This window comes from Marmota monax, unplaced genomic scaffold, assembly GCF_021218885.2.
Source record: "Marmota monax isolate L192 unplaced genomic scaffold, Marmota_monax_Labrador192_F-V1.1 WCK01_AAM20220418_F8-fsc00598, whole genome shotgun sequence".
Lineage (NCBI taxonomy): Eukaryota > Metazoa > Chordata > Mammalia > Rodentia > Sciuridae > Marmota > Marmota monax.
In genome coordinates, this window is record NW_026692916.1 from 3,882 (window position 1) to 18,434 (window position 14,553).

At 34.2% G+C, this 14,553-nt stretch overlaps 1 protein-coding gene across 1 annotated transcript in view; it reads left to right on the top strand.

The window, feature by feature from the left end:
* Positions 1 to 544: 544 nt before the first annotated feature.
* The window catches only part of Fnip1 (folliculin interacting protein 1), a gene marked incomplete at its 5' end in the record, with an annotated part of 61,279 nt that continues 47,270 nt past the window's right edge, over positions 545 to 14,553 (top strand). The window contains 2 exon segments of the mRNA XM_046452056.1: positions 545 to 671; positions 14,018 to 14,152. Of these exon segments, the coding sequence (XP_046308012.1) occupies positions 545 to 671; positions 14,018 to 14,152 (262 nt within the window).

Here is a 14,553-nt window from a genome sequence, read left to right on the forward strand (position 1 = left end):
CCAAAACACGCGCACACGCATGCACATGCACACAGTTTTTAGAAGAGATTATGCCAGTTTTGATTCATATTAGCAGTATAGAAGAATTTTTGTAACACTTGTCACTTTTTTAAAACTCGTGTCTTAAACTGAAAATGTTTAGTTTTCACATTTCTATATTGAAGTAAAAAAACTATTTTAAAATATGGGTTTAATCTTTTTATGTCATCTAAGTCCATGCCGTGAAGTCAGCCTATATTTTTATCTATGTTAAATGCACTGTTTATTGACTCCTTTTATATTCATGTAGGATGACTATATTTTGTAAGTACTTAATGATAGTTACAACTTTTATTTTTAAATAAAATAATTTTGTTTTTGCTTTATTTTTGATCTAAAATGTTATAGCTGTATAACTTGACCCTAAAAAAATAATGATATTTTATATAAAGATATGTGTTCCTCAGTAATAATATAATTTCTGGCCCTATTGTATAACTTTTATTTATACAAATGTATGTGGTATATTTATTAAAGTGAGTCTGATCTTTATTTTTCTTTCAAGTTGGCCTTTGCCAGAGTTTGATCCAAGTCAAATTCGATTGATTGTATATCAAGACTGTGAAAGGCGAGGGAGAAATGTCTTATTTGATTCCAGCGTTAAGAGAAAAAATGAGGACACATCAGTATCGGTGAGTATCATTATTGATGTGTTTGAATTTAATGTTGAGCATTTTAATAATTTGAGAAAGAATGAGTAGAATTTCTGTTTGTAAGTACAAAGTATCTTGTCAGTATAGAAAATGTTTAAAGTTCAGAGTTCTGATTTGAGATTTTTTTTTAAATAAGAAAATACTTGTATTATTTGTCATCAATCTAGTTAGAAACTATTTTAGTTTGACCTTTATGAATCTATATGATTATATGACATTTTCATTCTGATGAGAGGAAAAAAGCATTTGTTTATGTAAATAACTAAGTGTCTACAAGATTTCAGACCTGGAATTTTATAGGCTCTGCCCTCTTAGTCTCTCACCTTATTTGGGGAGGTAGACATTGAACAAATAAATGTATAAACAATTCTAAATTGTGATTAAGTACTATGAAAGAAACTTGTAGAACGCTTATGAGTTGCTAAATTGAATTGAGTGTTGGGCTCTTAAGGAAGATCCTACCATGAACCTTTCTTAGTTTTCTTCCATGGGGAGGCTAATCCCCAAAGGGCTCCGCTCTCGTGACTTAATCATCTTCCCATGAGAAGATGTGTTAGGAGTCCTTATCCCCTAATACCACCCAATTGGGGATTAAGATTTTAACATGAATTTTAGGGATACGCAAGCATTTAGTCCATAAGTATGTCCTCCTCCTCTCTTTTTGTCTCTGCCCTTTGTCTCTCTTGGTGTCTTTTGATACCTCTGTTTTTGTGTCAGGCTATCTTCATTGTTTTTGGTCTCCTCTCATCTTAGACTCTCCTTTCTATCTGTTGGTCTATCCTTGGTGTGTCTTAGTTTCCTCTCTTAATAGTATCTGTCTCTTAGCTCTGTTCTAATATTATCCACTTATTATTTAACAATGAAAATTTCCTCTAAGCCTACTCTAAAACTTTTAATGTAATTGGTACCTAGAAATCAAACTACCTTAAATACCAACAGTCTGGTTTTTTATGCTATCTTCTTAGATAAAATTTACCCTCCTTCAGGATTCCTTTCTGAGGGGCTGTGGCTGTCGCTCAGTGTTAGAGTGCTTGTCTGGCATGCATGAGGCACTGGGTTCGATCCTCAGCACTACATAAGAATGAACAAATAAAAAATAAAGGCATTCTGTCCATGTATAACTACCAAAAAAATTCTTTTCCGATTTCCCTTAGGTATATTTCTTCTCATTCAGAATTCTCATTACAATTTGTTCATAGTCATATATTATGGCTATCTTTGTTTGTATATTACTAGATTATGAAAAAAATCTTGAAATTAAAAAATTGGCCTATTATTTACCTATGTTTTCTAAATTGCATGCTACCTCACATGTGGTAAGTAGGCAGAGCATATTTCAATCCATTATAAATTTTATTCAGAAGTTTTTTTCAAAATCTTCTAATTTTTTGAAAATTCCACATATTGCTTTTGTACAGTACAGAATACACTGAAATACCCATTTGCAACCAATTGGAAGCCAGTTGATTTTTTGGGCGGGGGGGGGGATGCTGCTTTTTCTTTTCTTTTTTTTAATTTTTTTAAATTCTAATTTGTTATGTATGATCACAGAACACATTACAATTCATATTATACATACAGAGCACAATTTTTCTTATCTCTGGTTGTACACAGAATCACACTATTCGTGTCTTCATAATATATTTAGGGTAATGATGTCAATCTCATTCCATCATCTTTCCTACCCCCATGCCCTCTCCCTTCCCCACCCACCCCTTTGCTCAATCTAGAATTTGTCCAATCCTCCTATGCTCCCTGCCACCAACCCCATTATGAATCAGAATCCTTATATCAGAGAAAACATTTGGCATTTTTTTTTTGAGATTGGCTAATTTAACTAAGCATTATATTCTCCACCTTCATTCATTTACCTGCAAATCCCAGGATTTTATTCTCTCTTAATGCTGAGTAATATTCCATTGTGTATAAACCACATTTTTGTTATCCATTCATCTACTGAAGGGCATCTAGGTTGGTTCCACAGTTTATTTTGAATTGTGCTGCTATAAACATTGATGTGGCTGTGTCCCTATAGTAGTTTTTAAGTCCTTTGGCTGTAGATCAAGGAGTGGGATAGCTGGGTAAAATGGTGGTTCCATTCCCAGTTTTCCATGGAATTCTCCATACAGCTTTCCATGTTGGCTTCACCAATTTTCAGTCCCATCAGCAGTGTATTAGTGTGCCTTTTCCCCCACATCCTCACCAACACTTATTGTTGTTTGTGTTCTTAATAGCTGCCATTCTGACTTGAGTGAGATGAGTAATTTTGATTTGCATTTCTCTAATTGCTAGAGATGTTGAACATTTTTTGTATATTTGTTGATTATTGCATATCGTCTTCTAAGAAGTGTCTGTTCAGTTCCTTGGCACATTTATTGATTAGGGTGTTAGGTTTTTTGGTGCTTAGACTTTTTGAGTTCTTTGTATACCCTAGAGATTAGTCTCTATCTGATGATGTGTGTGTGGTAAAAATTTGCTCCCAAAATGTAGGCTTTCTATTCCCCTCACTGATTGTTTTTTTGTTTTGTTTTGTTTTTTTGCTCAGAAGAAGCTTTTGAGTTTGAATCCACTCCATTTATTGATTCTTGATTTTAATTCTTGGTCTATAGGAGTCTTATTAAAGAAGCTGGGGCCTAATCCTAAGTGATGAAAATTTGGGTCTACTTTTTCTTCTAATAGGTGCAGAGTCTCTGGTTTAATTCCTTAGGTTATTGATCCACTTTGAGTTGAATTTTGTGCATGGTAAGAGATAGGAATTTAATCTCATTTTGTTGGATATGGATTTCCAGTTTTCCCAGCACCATTTGTTGAAGAGGCTATCTTTTCTCTGATGTTTGTTTTTGGTGCCTATTATAAGATAACTGTAATTTTGTGGGTTAGTCTCTGTGTCCTGTATTCTGTACCATTGGTCTACCAGTCTATTTTGGTGCCAATACCATGCTGTTTTTGTTACTATTGCTCTATAGTATAGTTTAAGGTCTGGTATATTGATGCCACCTACTTCACTCTTCTTGCTAAGGATTGCTTTAGCTATTCTGAGTCTCTTTATTTTTCCAGATGAGTTTCATGACTTATTTTTCTATTTCTATGAGGCATGTCATTGGAATTTTGATTGGAATTGCATTAAATCTGTACGTGCTTTTGGTAGTATGGTCATTTTGACAATATTAATTCTGCCTATCCAAGAACAAGTTAGATCTTTCTTTCTTCTAAGGTCTTCTTTAATTTTTTTCTTTAGTTTTCTGCAGTTTTTGTTGTAGAGGTCTTTCACCTATTTTGTTGATTTTCAAATACATACATACATATATATATATATATATACACACACACACACATGTATATATGTATATATGTTTTTTAGACTATTGTAAATGGGATGGTTCTCCTTGTTTCCCTTTCAGAGGCTTTGTCACTGATATACAGAAATGCCTTTGATTTATGGGTGTTGATTTTACATCCTGCTACTTTGCTGAATTCATTTATTTATAGAAGTTTTCTGGTGGAATATTTTGTGTCTTCTAGGTATAGAATCATATCACTGGCAAATAGCATTAATTTGAGTTCTTTTCCTATTTCATATCCCTTTAATTTCTTTCAGTTATCTAATTGCTCTGGCCAATGTTTCAAGAACTATGTTAAATAGAAGTGGTAAAAGAGAGCATCCCTGTCTTGCATAGATAGCTTTTATGATGTTGAGATACGTTCCTGTTATCCCTAGTTTTTCTAGTATTTTAAACATGAAGGGGTGCTGTATTTTGTCAAATATTTTTTCTGCATCTATTGAGATAATCATATGATTCTTATCTTTTAAGTCTATTGATGTGATGAATTACATTTATTGATTTCTGTATGTTGAATGAACCTTGCATCCCTGGGATGAACCCCACTTGATTGTGGTGCACTATCTTTTGGATATGTTTTTGTATTTGATTTGCCAGAATTTCATTGAGAATTTTTGCACCTATGTTCATTAGAGATATTGTTCTAGAGTTTTCTTTTTTGATGTGTGTTTGCCTGGTTTTGGGATCAGGGTGATATTGGCCTCATAGAATAAGTTTGGAAGTGCTCTTTCTTTTTCTATTTCACAAAATAATTTGAGGAATATTGGTATTAGTTCTTTGTTAAAGGTCTTGTAGAACTTATCTGTGTATTCATCCGGTCCTGGGCTATTCTTGGCTGGTAACCTTCTGATGGCATCTTCTATTTCATCACTTGACTGTTTAAATTGTGTATATCATCCTGATTCAATTTGGGAAAATAATGTGATTAGAAATTTTTCAATGCCTTCGATGTTTTCTATTTTATTGGAGTACAAGTTTTCAAAATAATTTCAAATTATCTTCTGTATTTCTGTAGTGTTATGATATTTTCTTTTTCATCACATATGTTAATAATTTGAATTTTCTTTCTCCTTCTCATTAGCATGGCTAAGGGTTTGTCATTTTTATGTATTTTTTCAAAGAACCAACTTTTTGTTTTGTCAGTTTTCTCAATTATTTCATTTGTTTCAATTTCTTTGATTTCACCTCTGTTTTTAATTATTTCCTATCTTCTATTTTTGGTGTTGGTTTGTTCTTTTTCTAGGGCTTTGAAATGTAATATTAGGTCATTTATTTGGAGTATAATGTCAGGCATGGTGGTTCATGCCTTTCACCCCAGCAGCTCTGAAGGCTGAGGCAGGAGGATCACAATTTCAAATCCAGCCTCAGCAAAAGTGAGTTGTTAAGCAACTCAGTGAGACCCTGTTTCTCAAAATACAAAATAGGGCTGGGGATGTGGCTCAGTGGTTGAGTGTTCCTGAGTTCAATCCCTGGTACCCCCCCAAAATTTAAAAAAATAAATGGAGTTTAACTTCTTACCAGAGTAGTTGTACCAATTTGCAGTCCCATCAGCAATGTATGAGTATATCTTTTCCCCCATATCCTCACCAACGTTTATTGTTGCTTATATTCTTGGTGATTGTCATTCTGACTGGAGTGAGATGGAATCTCAGTGTAGTTTTTTGTTTTAATTTTTTTTAGATGTTGAAGGACCTTTATTTTATTCATTTATTTATATGTGGTGCTGATAATCGAGCTGGGCAACTGCTCTACCACTGAGCCACAACCCCAGCCCAGCATAGTGGGTTTTGTTGTTGTTGTTGTTGTTTTTTAAAATATTTTTTGAGTTGTCAATTGATCTTATTAATTACTTAATTAATTGATTAACTAGCATGCAGAGCTGAGAATCAAACCCACTGCCTCACACACTAGGCAAGCACTCTGTCACTGAGCCACAACCCCCACCCCAATTTTTTTTGGGGGGAGGGCGGTACTGGGGGGTTGAACTTGGTGCACTCGACCACCTGCTTAAAGTGAATGTTTATTTTTAAAAAGTATCTTCCCATATTCGGAAAAATTATCATGATAATTTCTTTAAACAGTGATATATATATAGCCAAATTAATCCAATTGAATTTTATCACATTACTGTTCTTATTTTAGACATTGTTTTGTGTCAGCAATAATGCAGTGCTAATTCATGAGTTCCTAGTAAATTATGTGCTCATTCACGTGTTCAACTATCACTGATTATATGTAAGGATATAGTTTTGTACATCAGTAAATTCCTGGAAAGGTGAATACAAATTGTAAGGGTTGAGAATTTTATATACTCCTAAGCATTATTCCTTGATTTACTTTTAGTCAGCCTTTTATAACTGTGACTAAAATACCTTGAAAGAACAACTTTGAGGAGTTTGACTGATGGTTTCAGAGGTTTAAACCATGGTAGACCAGCCCCCTTGCTCTGGACCCAAGGTGAGGCAAGACATCATGACTGAAGAGCATGGTAAAGGAGCATTGCTCTGCTCACGGAGGTCAGGAAATAGAGGGAGAAGGGGGAGGAATCACACGGAAGACAAACCCTTTCAGGATACTTTACCAGTCACACCCCATCTGCCTATAGTAACTACCTGGTCAGTCTATTCAAACTAGGTTCGACTTATTAGATTATAGCTTTCACAAGCCAATCATTTCTCCTCTGAACATTTCTAACACAGGAGCTTTTGGGGGATACCTCATATCCAAACCATAATGTCCATAGTCAACAAAAAATAAGGGGGTTGAGGAGTACAGTACAATAGATATTTTAAGGGAGACCACATTTATGTAACTTTTATTATTGTGTATTACTATTTTATTATTGGTTATTATTTTTAATCTCTTACTGTACCTGATTTATAAATAAAACTTTATCATACGTATGTGTGCATAGGACTAATTAGTATCTGATTTCAGGCATCCACTGGGGGCTGATAGAACATATCCTTCTTGGGTAAGGCAGGTACTATATGTCAAAATGTATAGTTGAGTCTTAATTATGACATCAGATTTGGGACAAGATTTGATTAGGTAATTGAATTCAAAGTTAATGTAGTATTAGTAAAGTCAATATAAATAGCTTACAATTAGAAGATACAAAGAAAGGAACACCTCCATTGAAAACAAATTAAAATGGCAAAGTAGTTATGCATAAACTTAACTAGAACTTTTAAAGAGTCTTTGTAGAAACATAAAAAGTTACTTGAACAAATGGCAAAGGAAAATATATTCTTATGTGATGCTCAGCATCATAAAATTGTCCATTTTCTTCAGCTTGCTTTGTAGAAGAACATCATTCCTCCCCCAAATGCTAACCTTTTTATTGGGGGGGGGGCGTGGGTAGTGCCTGCAACTAGATAGTAGACTATAACATTCAACTGGGAAAAAAAATTAGCAGCAAATAGTTGGAAAGCTGAAAATGAAGGGCACTGGGGATGAACCACTAATTTTCAATTATACTGTAAAAGTTCAATAATTAAAAGTGTATTATTGCCCAGTGGCTTGGGAGGCTGAGACAGGAGAATGGCGGGTTCAGAGCCAGCCTTAGCAACAGTGAGGCACTAAGCAATTCAGTTAGACCCTGTCTCTAAATAAAAAAAATGCAAAATAGGGCTAGGGATGTGGCTCAGTGGTTGAGTGTCCCTGAGTTCAATCCCCAATACCCCACCCACCCACCCAAATTATTATTGGTGTGTAGACAAAGATACCAATGGGATAAAATAGTGAATCAGAAATAAGTCTAAATGCATGAAGGAATTTAGTATGTGTTAAAGGCATCATTTAATAAATGGTATTGAGGGCTTGGGTTGTGGCTCAGTGGTGGAGCGCTCGCCTGGCATGTGCGAGGCCCTGGGTTCGATCCTCAGCACCACATAAAAATAAGTAAATAAATAAAGGCTAAATAAATAAAATAAAAATAAATGGTGTTGGGATAATTGGATAGCCGTTGAAAGAATGATGAATTTGAGATCATATTCCACTGTGTACATTGGGATAAGACTAAGTGTATCAAACAGTTAAATGCAAAATTTAAATGTAAAAAGAAGAACCCTTCTACATTACAAAAGAAAATATGAGTGAATTTCTAAATATCTGTGGAATGGAAAATACCTTTGTAGCTGTGACTTAAAATCCAGAATCCACAAAGTAGAAGAGTGATGAATTACTAAAAGCTAAAAGACATGGCAACCTGGGAAACACTTTTATAATTAAAAAAAAAAATTAAGTTGTAGATAGACATAATACCTTTATTTTATTTATTTATTTTTATGTGGTGCTGAGGACCAAACTTAGTGCCTCACACATGCAAGGCAAGTGCTCTTCCACTGAGCCACAGCCGTAGCTTCTACTTTTGTAGTTTGTAACTCCCAAGTGTTGCACTTCCACTAACAATGTTATTAATAGATGAATGGTTAAATAAATTGTGGTATATTTATACAGTCTAATACTGTGCAGCTATATCAAAAGAGAGTGAAGAAGATATCTAAAGATAGAAAAATTCTCCAGTGTATTAGTGAAAAACAAAGCAAGGAACACAATTGAATTTTTCTGTAAAAGAGGAAGAAAAGTAATATTATGCCTATGTTTATAATTAAAAACAGTGGAAGGACAAGAAAACCAATAAAAATTATTTTACCTATTAATGTGTAGACTGAGAGTAGTTGAATAAGGATGGTACCTAGACTTCTTTGTCTATACCTTGTTTTGAGTTTTGAATCATACAAATTTATTACTTATATAAAACTTAAGTTTTTTTTTAATTAACAGAACAAGAAAAATGTTGAAAATTTTGGGGAAAGTTATTTGTAAGAAAAGTGAAAAATACTTTTATTTGATTGAAGTTCAATTGTGATAGAATGTGACATAATTATATACCTAGATTAAACATTTTAATACCTCATGTCTGCTATCCTCCTTCTCTTCTTTATCCAAACAATTCAGTTCTAATACCAGTAGAGCTGAGCACAGATACCATCTGGTAGAGGCACACTGACCCAGACCTGGGTATCAGAGCCCAGGTAGGTTAACGAGAATATTTGCATAAGTTGTGATCTAACATGCCTAAGTGGAAGAAGGGGGGCACTCATCCTTGGTATCAGCTTGTGAAGAATGCACTTGAATTCATGGGCATCTGTTTCTCATGTAGACAAGAGAAATGGGAGACTAGTTATATCCAAGGACGTTTATGAAATAAATCTCATTCAAGATGATAGAAAGCTTATTTCTAAATGTGAGAGAAGGGAGGTATAAATTAGGAAATGAATACAGGAGCCATATGGATTTGGATTGGAGATTTTGGTGCAGATACATATGCAGATGTAGTAAATGTAGATATATATGTGTATGTGTATGTAGACACATAAATGTACTTTCTAGTTCTGCTCATTGAGAGGCCCTGGGGGCGATGAGACTCCACTATAATGAGCATCATAGTATCCACATTTTTCTAAAATCTGTTTTATGCTAAAAATAACCAGATCTTCTTCGAGAATTGACTTGTGCCTGGGTTGTTTGGGGCAGGAAAAGGTAAAGGTAAGCCTGAAACTTTCTGTGCTGCAAGTGCCAAAAGTGATGGGAACATATCAGAAACACATGGAGGCAGGTGTGGTGGCACTTACCTGTAATCCCAGCAGTTTGGGAGGCTTGAGACAGGAGGATCACAGGTTCAAAGCCAATCCCAGCAACTTAGCAAGCTTATAAGCAATCTAGTGAAACCCTGCATCAGAATTCAGAAAATTAAATCAAAATAAAAAGGACTAGAAATGTTACTCAGTGGTTAAGTGTCCTTAGAGTCAATCCCTGGTATCAGGGGAAAAAAACAAAACAAACCCACCAAAAAAAAAAAAACTGAAAAGTTCCTGGAATTCACTTTGAAGAGACTCATTGACCAAATTGAAGAAGACTTTATTATAAAACAATAAATGACAGTATTAGAATAAAACTCACTGAATGTACATATGACTGTATACTTACATCAGTGAATAAATTAAAAGTTCATTGAGGAACAGAGAATTTATATAGTTTCAGAATCTTCATTGACCAAAATACTAATTACAAGGAGAAAATAATTTCGTCATAGTGAAGATGCTTGGTAGATGGCACTTAAATAAAGTGATCATTAGTATTAAGAATATAATCAGGGCTGGGGTTGTGGCTCAGTGGCAGAGCACTTGCCTCACACATGTGAGGCACTGGTTTCAATCCTCAGTACTATATAAAAATAAATAAAGATATTATATCCATGTATAACTAAAAAAATTTTTAAAAGAATATAATCACTTAATGGGACAAATTGAAATCATAAGCTGTGTGATAAGACTCAGTGAGGACACTGTCACTTTTTGTGATATTCCACCTCAGTATGCATAACCTGAATCTTTATCATAAGAAACATGAGACAAATTGAGTCTGCAAAATAACTGCCCTGAAATCTTCAAAGTGTCAAGGTCATTGAAGTCAGAAAGGAGACTGAGGAATTTTTTCCACCTTGAATTAGAGTATAAAAAGAGATAATAAACATTTAAATGTAAGAATATGATCTGGGTCCTTTCCCTCTATGGGATACTCCTTGGACAACTGGCCAATTTTAGTGGAGTTTGAGGATTAGATGATTATAATGTATCAAATAAGATTTCCTGATTTTTTTGTGGTATTTTAGAAATGTAGAGAGTAACGTCTTTGATTTGAGGAAATGTACATTATTTAGAGCTGATGGCACATCAAGATGGCAACTTATTCTTGTTTGATTCAGAAAAAAGGTTTTTTTGTACTAGACTTGCTACTTGTTTCTGATTGAAATTGTACAAATGGCTACTAAAATTATAGGGCAGTTATATAAAGACTCACTTTTTAATAATGTTTATGATAAATATTTCTTAAGAGGGCGTTGCTTGATATAAAGTATGTAATCACTTTTCTTAGGAATGAAAGTAAATTGTAAAGAAAATTGAACCCCTTTTCCTAAATCTTCTCATTACAGAACTGTTCCTAGTCTGGGTTGCTGATTGTGCATTGTTTACTCCTTAGAGGACCATCTGCTCCTGTAGTTGTTGCCATGTGGTTCAAAAGAGCTATGGTTTAAGAATGTAAGGGAGAGCCAGGAACAGTGGCTCACACCTGTAATCCCAGCAACTCAGGAGGCTGAGGCAGGAGGATTGCAAGTTCAAAACCAGCCTGAGCAATTTAGCCAGGCCCTAAGGAAATTAGATCCTATCTCAAAATAAAATATATATTTTAAAAAATATTTATTTATTTTTTAGGTGTAGAAGGACACAACACAATGTCTTTGTTTTTATGTGGTGCTGATGGTCGAACCCGGCTCCCGCCCATGCTAGGCGAGCGCTCTGTTGCTGAGCCACAATCCCAGCCCCTCAAAATAAAATATTTTAAAAGGGAAGTGGGGCAGGGATGTGTCTCAGTGGTTAAGCACCCTGGGTTCAGTCTCTGATATCTTTTCCCCCTAAAAAAACATATTTTTACTGAATTTTATTTGTGTATGCATTAAATTTTATTAAGAGATTTATTTAATTTTATTCAAAGAGTAATTTAGGTAAAAACAGAATAGTAGCCTGACTCAGTAAATGCTAATGTGAATTAGCTTTTGCTGTCATTTGTTTATTATACATAAAATTACACATATTTGCATAATTATTTAAATGTCTTTTTTTTCCTGTTAGATTGTTAATTCCTGTGTTCTCTAGGGCTTGGTATACATAGTACAGTTCTTTTGTTGACTGATGAAAGAGTGGCTTGCAATAGTAGAAAAGTCAAGCTGAGTGGGTTTTAGATATAAGACTTAGTAGCACTTATAAACTTGGTGAAGTTGTTTAACATCTTTGGACTTCATGGTTTTTATATGCGAAAGAGTTACCTTTCATGGTAGAGAAAATGTACATAAAAGCTTATTGATCAATAAGTAGTGTTTCTAAGATGAGGCCAAGGGTACTTATACTAAAAATACTAATATTTTTAGTGTTTATTATAAATGGAAATACATAGTGGAGGTCCTTTAGTTTATGTTAGTTCCCTGGTTTAACTTTTCTCTAGTTTCAACGGTACATCAGTTAGCATGTACAAGTTCTCTAAGGTATTATAATTATTTTATTATAATGTGTGTAGTATGTATGCATACATATATGTGTGTGTGTGCGTGTGTGTGTGTGTGTATTTGTGTTTACATACATATTCCCTTAAGTGTCATTAGGTAGGGCTTTTCTTCCCATTAAACAGATAGCAAATGAAGTTTTAGAGAAATCGAGTAAACTGCCCATAAATCATAGTTTAATTCATTTCTAGTTCAAAAGCCCTTCTTTTTTTCCCGTAAGCATTTGGTTAGAGATGATTTAGGGATTATTAAATATCCTCTTTGAAATGCCTTTGATGATGATGGTAAATGTAAAATAGTCTTCAAAAAATGTGATTTCAGTCAAATTGTGGCTGCTACTACCACTACTTTTTTTTTTTTTTTAAAGTACTGGGGCTTACAACTGAGCCCTCTCCCCAGGGCTTAGAGATAGAGTCTCACTGAGTTGCTCAGGGCCTTACTAAGTATCTGAGGCTGTCCTCAAACTTATGAGTTCTCCTGCCTCGGCCTTCCTAGTTGCTGTGAGATTACAGGCATGTGCCACCATGCCGATCTTATTTGCTTCTTCTTAAAGCCTACTGAGACCTCTCACTTGGAAGAATGAGTATACTGGTGACCAATAAAACATTGAAGTACTATTATTATTATATACAATGTATGTATTACAAACATTGGTAAATTGCAGGTTTGGTAGTTGTGAATAGTGAAAGCTGTAGAACCCATTTGGGATGGGATACGATAAATTTATAAGTTCATTGCCTGAATACATTCTCATTTCAAAAAATTAAGCATATATATACTACATACATGTATGTAATAAGGTAAAATAACTCATTTGCATTTCTCCTCCCATTCCTACATTTCTCTCCAGCATGTATACATAGTTACCTTTTGAAAACAATGTTATTTGTATTAACTTGTAATAGGTTTGTTGTTATATTTAATTGAGTTAATAAATACTTTAAAATTTCTCGATTTTGACTTCTAATATAGGAAAACATTAATAGCTATAACTCCAGTGAACAAAAGCCTTTGGGATTCTCAGTAATTTATAAGAACAAAAGGGATTTAAGACCAAATGATTTGAAAACTGCCACTGTATATTATTAAGTCACTGTAAATAAATTTTGTTTAGACCATTATAATATAGAAAAATTCTTGTGATTTAGTAATGTCAGTGAGAAAAGTGCAATAAAACTCCTCAAATGTTATATCTGTGTGTCAAAGAATAGCAAGTAATACTGAAGAAAACATAGCAAATTAAAAGTAGAGTTTATATTAAATTATATTATTTTTAGTTATTTCTTCCTTGGATTTTACAAAGGTTTTTGTGCTGTGATTAAATTTGTATTGTATATTATTGCAGCACATGACTAAACCAGTAAGAATCACTTCAGGTGAAGTGGGCTGGCACGAAATAATGACAATTATTTTTCTTTGGGTTCTGTGATGGCTTCTCTGACCCAGCTCCCACAAAGGAGGCAAGGCAGGCAAGAAAGAAAGCGAGGAACACATTCTGAACCTTTTTATTGGGGAGAAGCCATTCAGATGAGGCAAGGGGTTAGGTTTCATGGGGTTGAATCTAGCTTTGTGTTGTCTTGCTATCAGCAGATTGACTAACATCTTGGAAGGCCATGCCTATCCCGTTTGCTGTGTGGGGATCATAGGCAGAATGAGTAAAAAGAACACATACATTGCCAGCCCAAACAGAGAGGCGACACCAGTCCAATCCACTATGTGTACTCAGTGCTCATAGTTCACACCCACACACAGCCTATGGCTGGCTCGCTGCATACATAGCTCCTGTCCAGAGTGGCTTCTGACAGTATATGGTGAAAAAATCTATTAGAATATGAATTGGAATATCGATTGTATTTCAGAAACTCTGCAGTGATGCCCAAGTTAAAGTCTTTGGGAAATGCTGCCAACTCAAGCCTGGAGGAGATAGTTCTTCCTCTTTGGATAGTTCTATCACTCTATCTTCTGATGTAAAAGACCAGTGTCCTAAGTACCAGGTAAGATCACTGATTTTATTTATTTACTTACTGATTTACAATATGTTTAGAGCACCATCTTAGAGACCTGAGATGTAATAGTTATTTTCCTGGAGCATTTTATGTTGTAGATATAATAATGAAATATTTTTATGAATTTTGAAAAATCTTAGGATAGGAAAAGTATAGAGAACTGTGGATATTTTCTTTTTCTTAAATTTTATTTTTTGGTCTACCAGAATAATTTATTTTATGTATCTTTTCTTTATTGAAGTATGAAGATAAATGTAAAATAATGCAGTTCATGGTATAAAATTACAGTATCATTGGAGATATATACAGCCAGAAATGTATGTTTTTATTTTTCAAAAGTAACATGATTCTTCTTTTAAAATATAGAATTCAACAAATCAGTAACTATA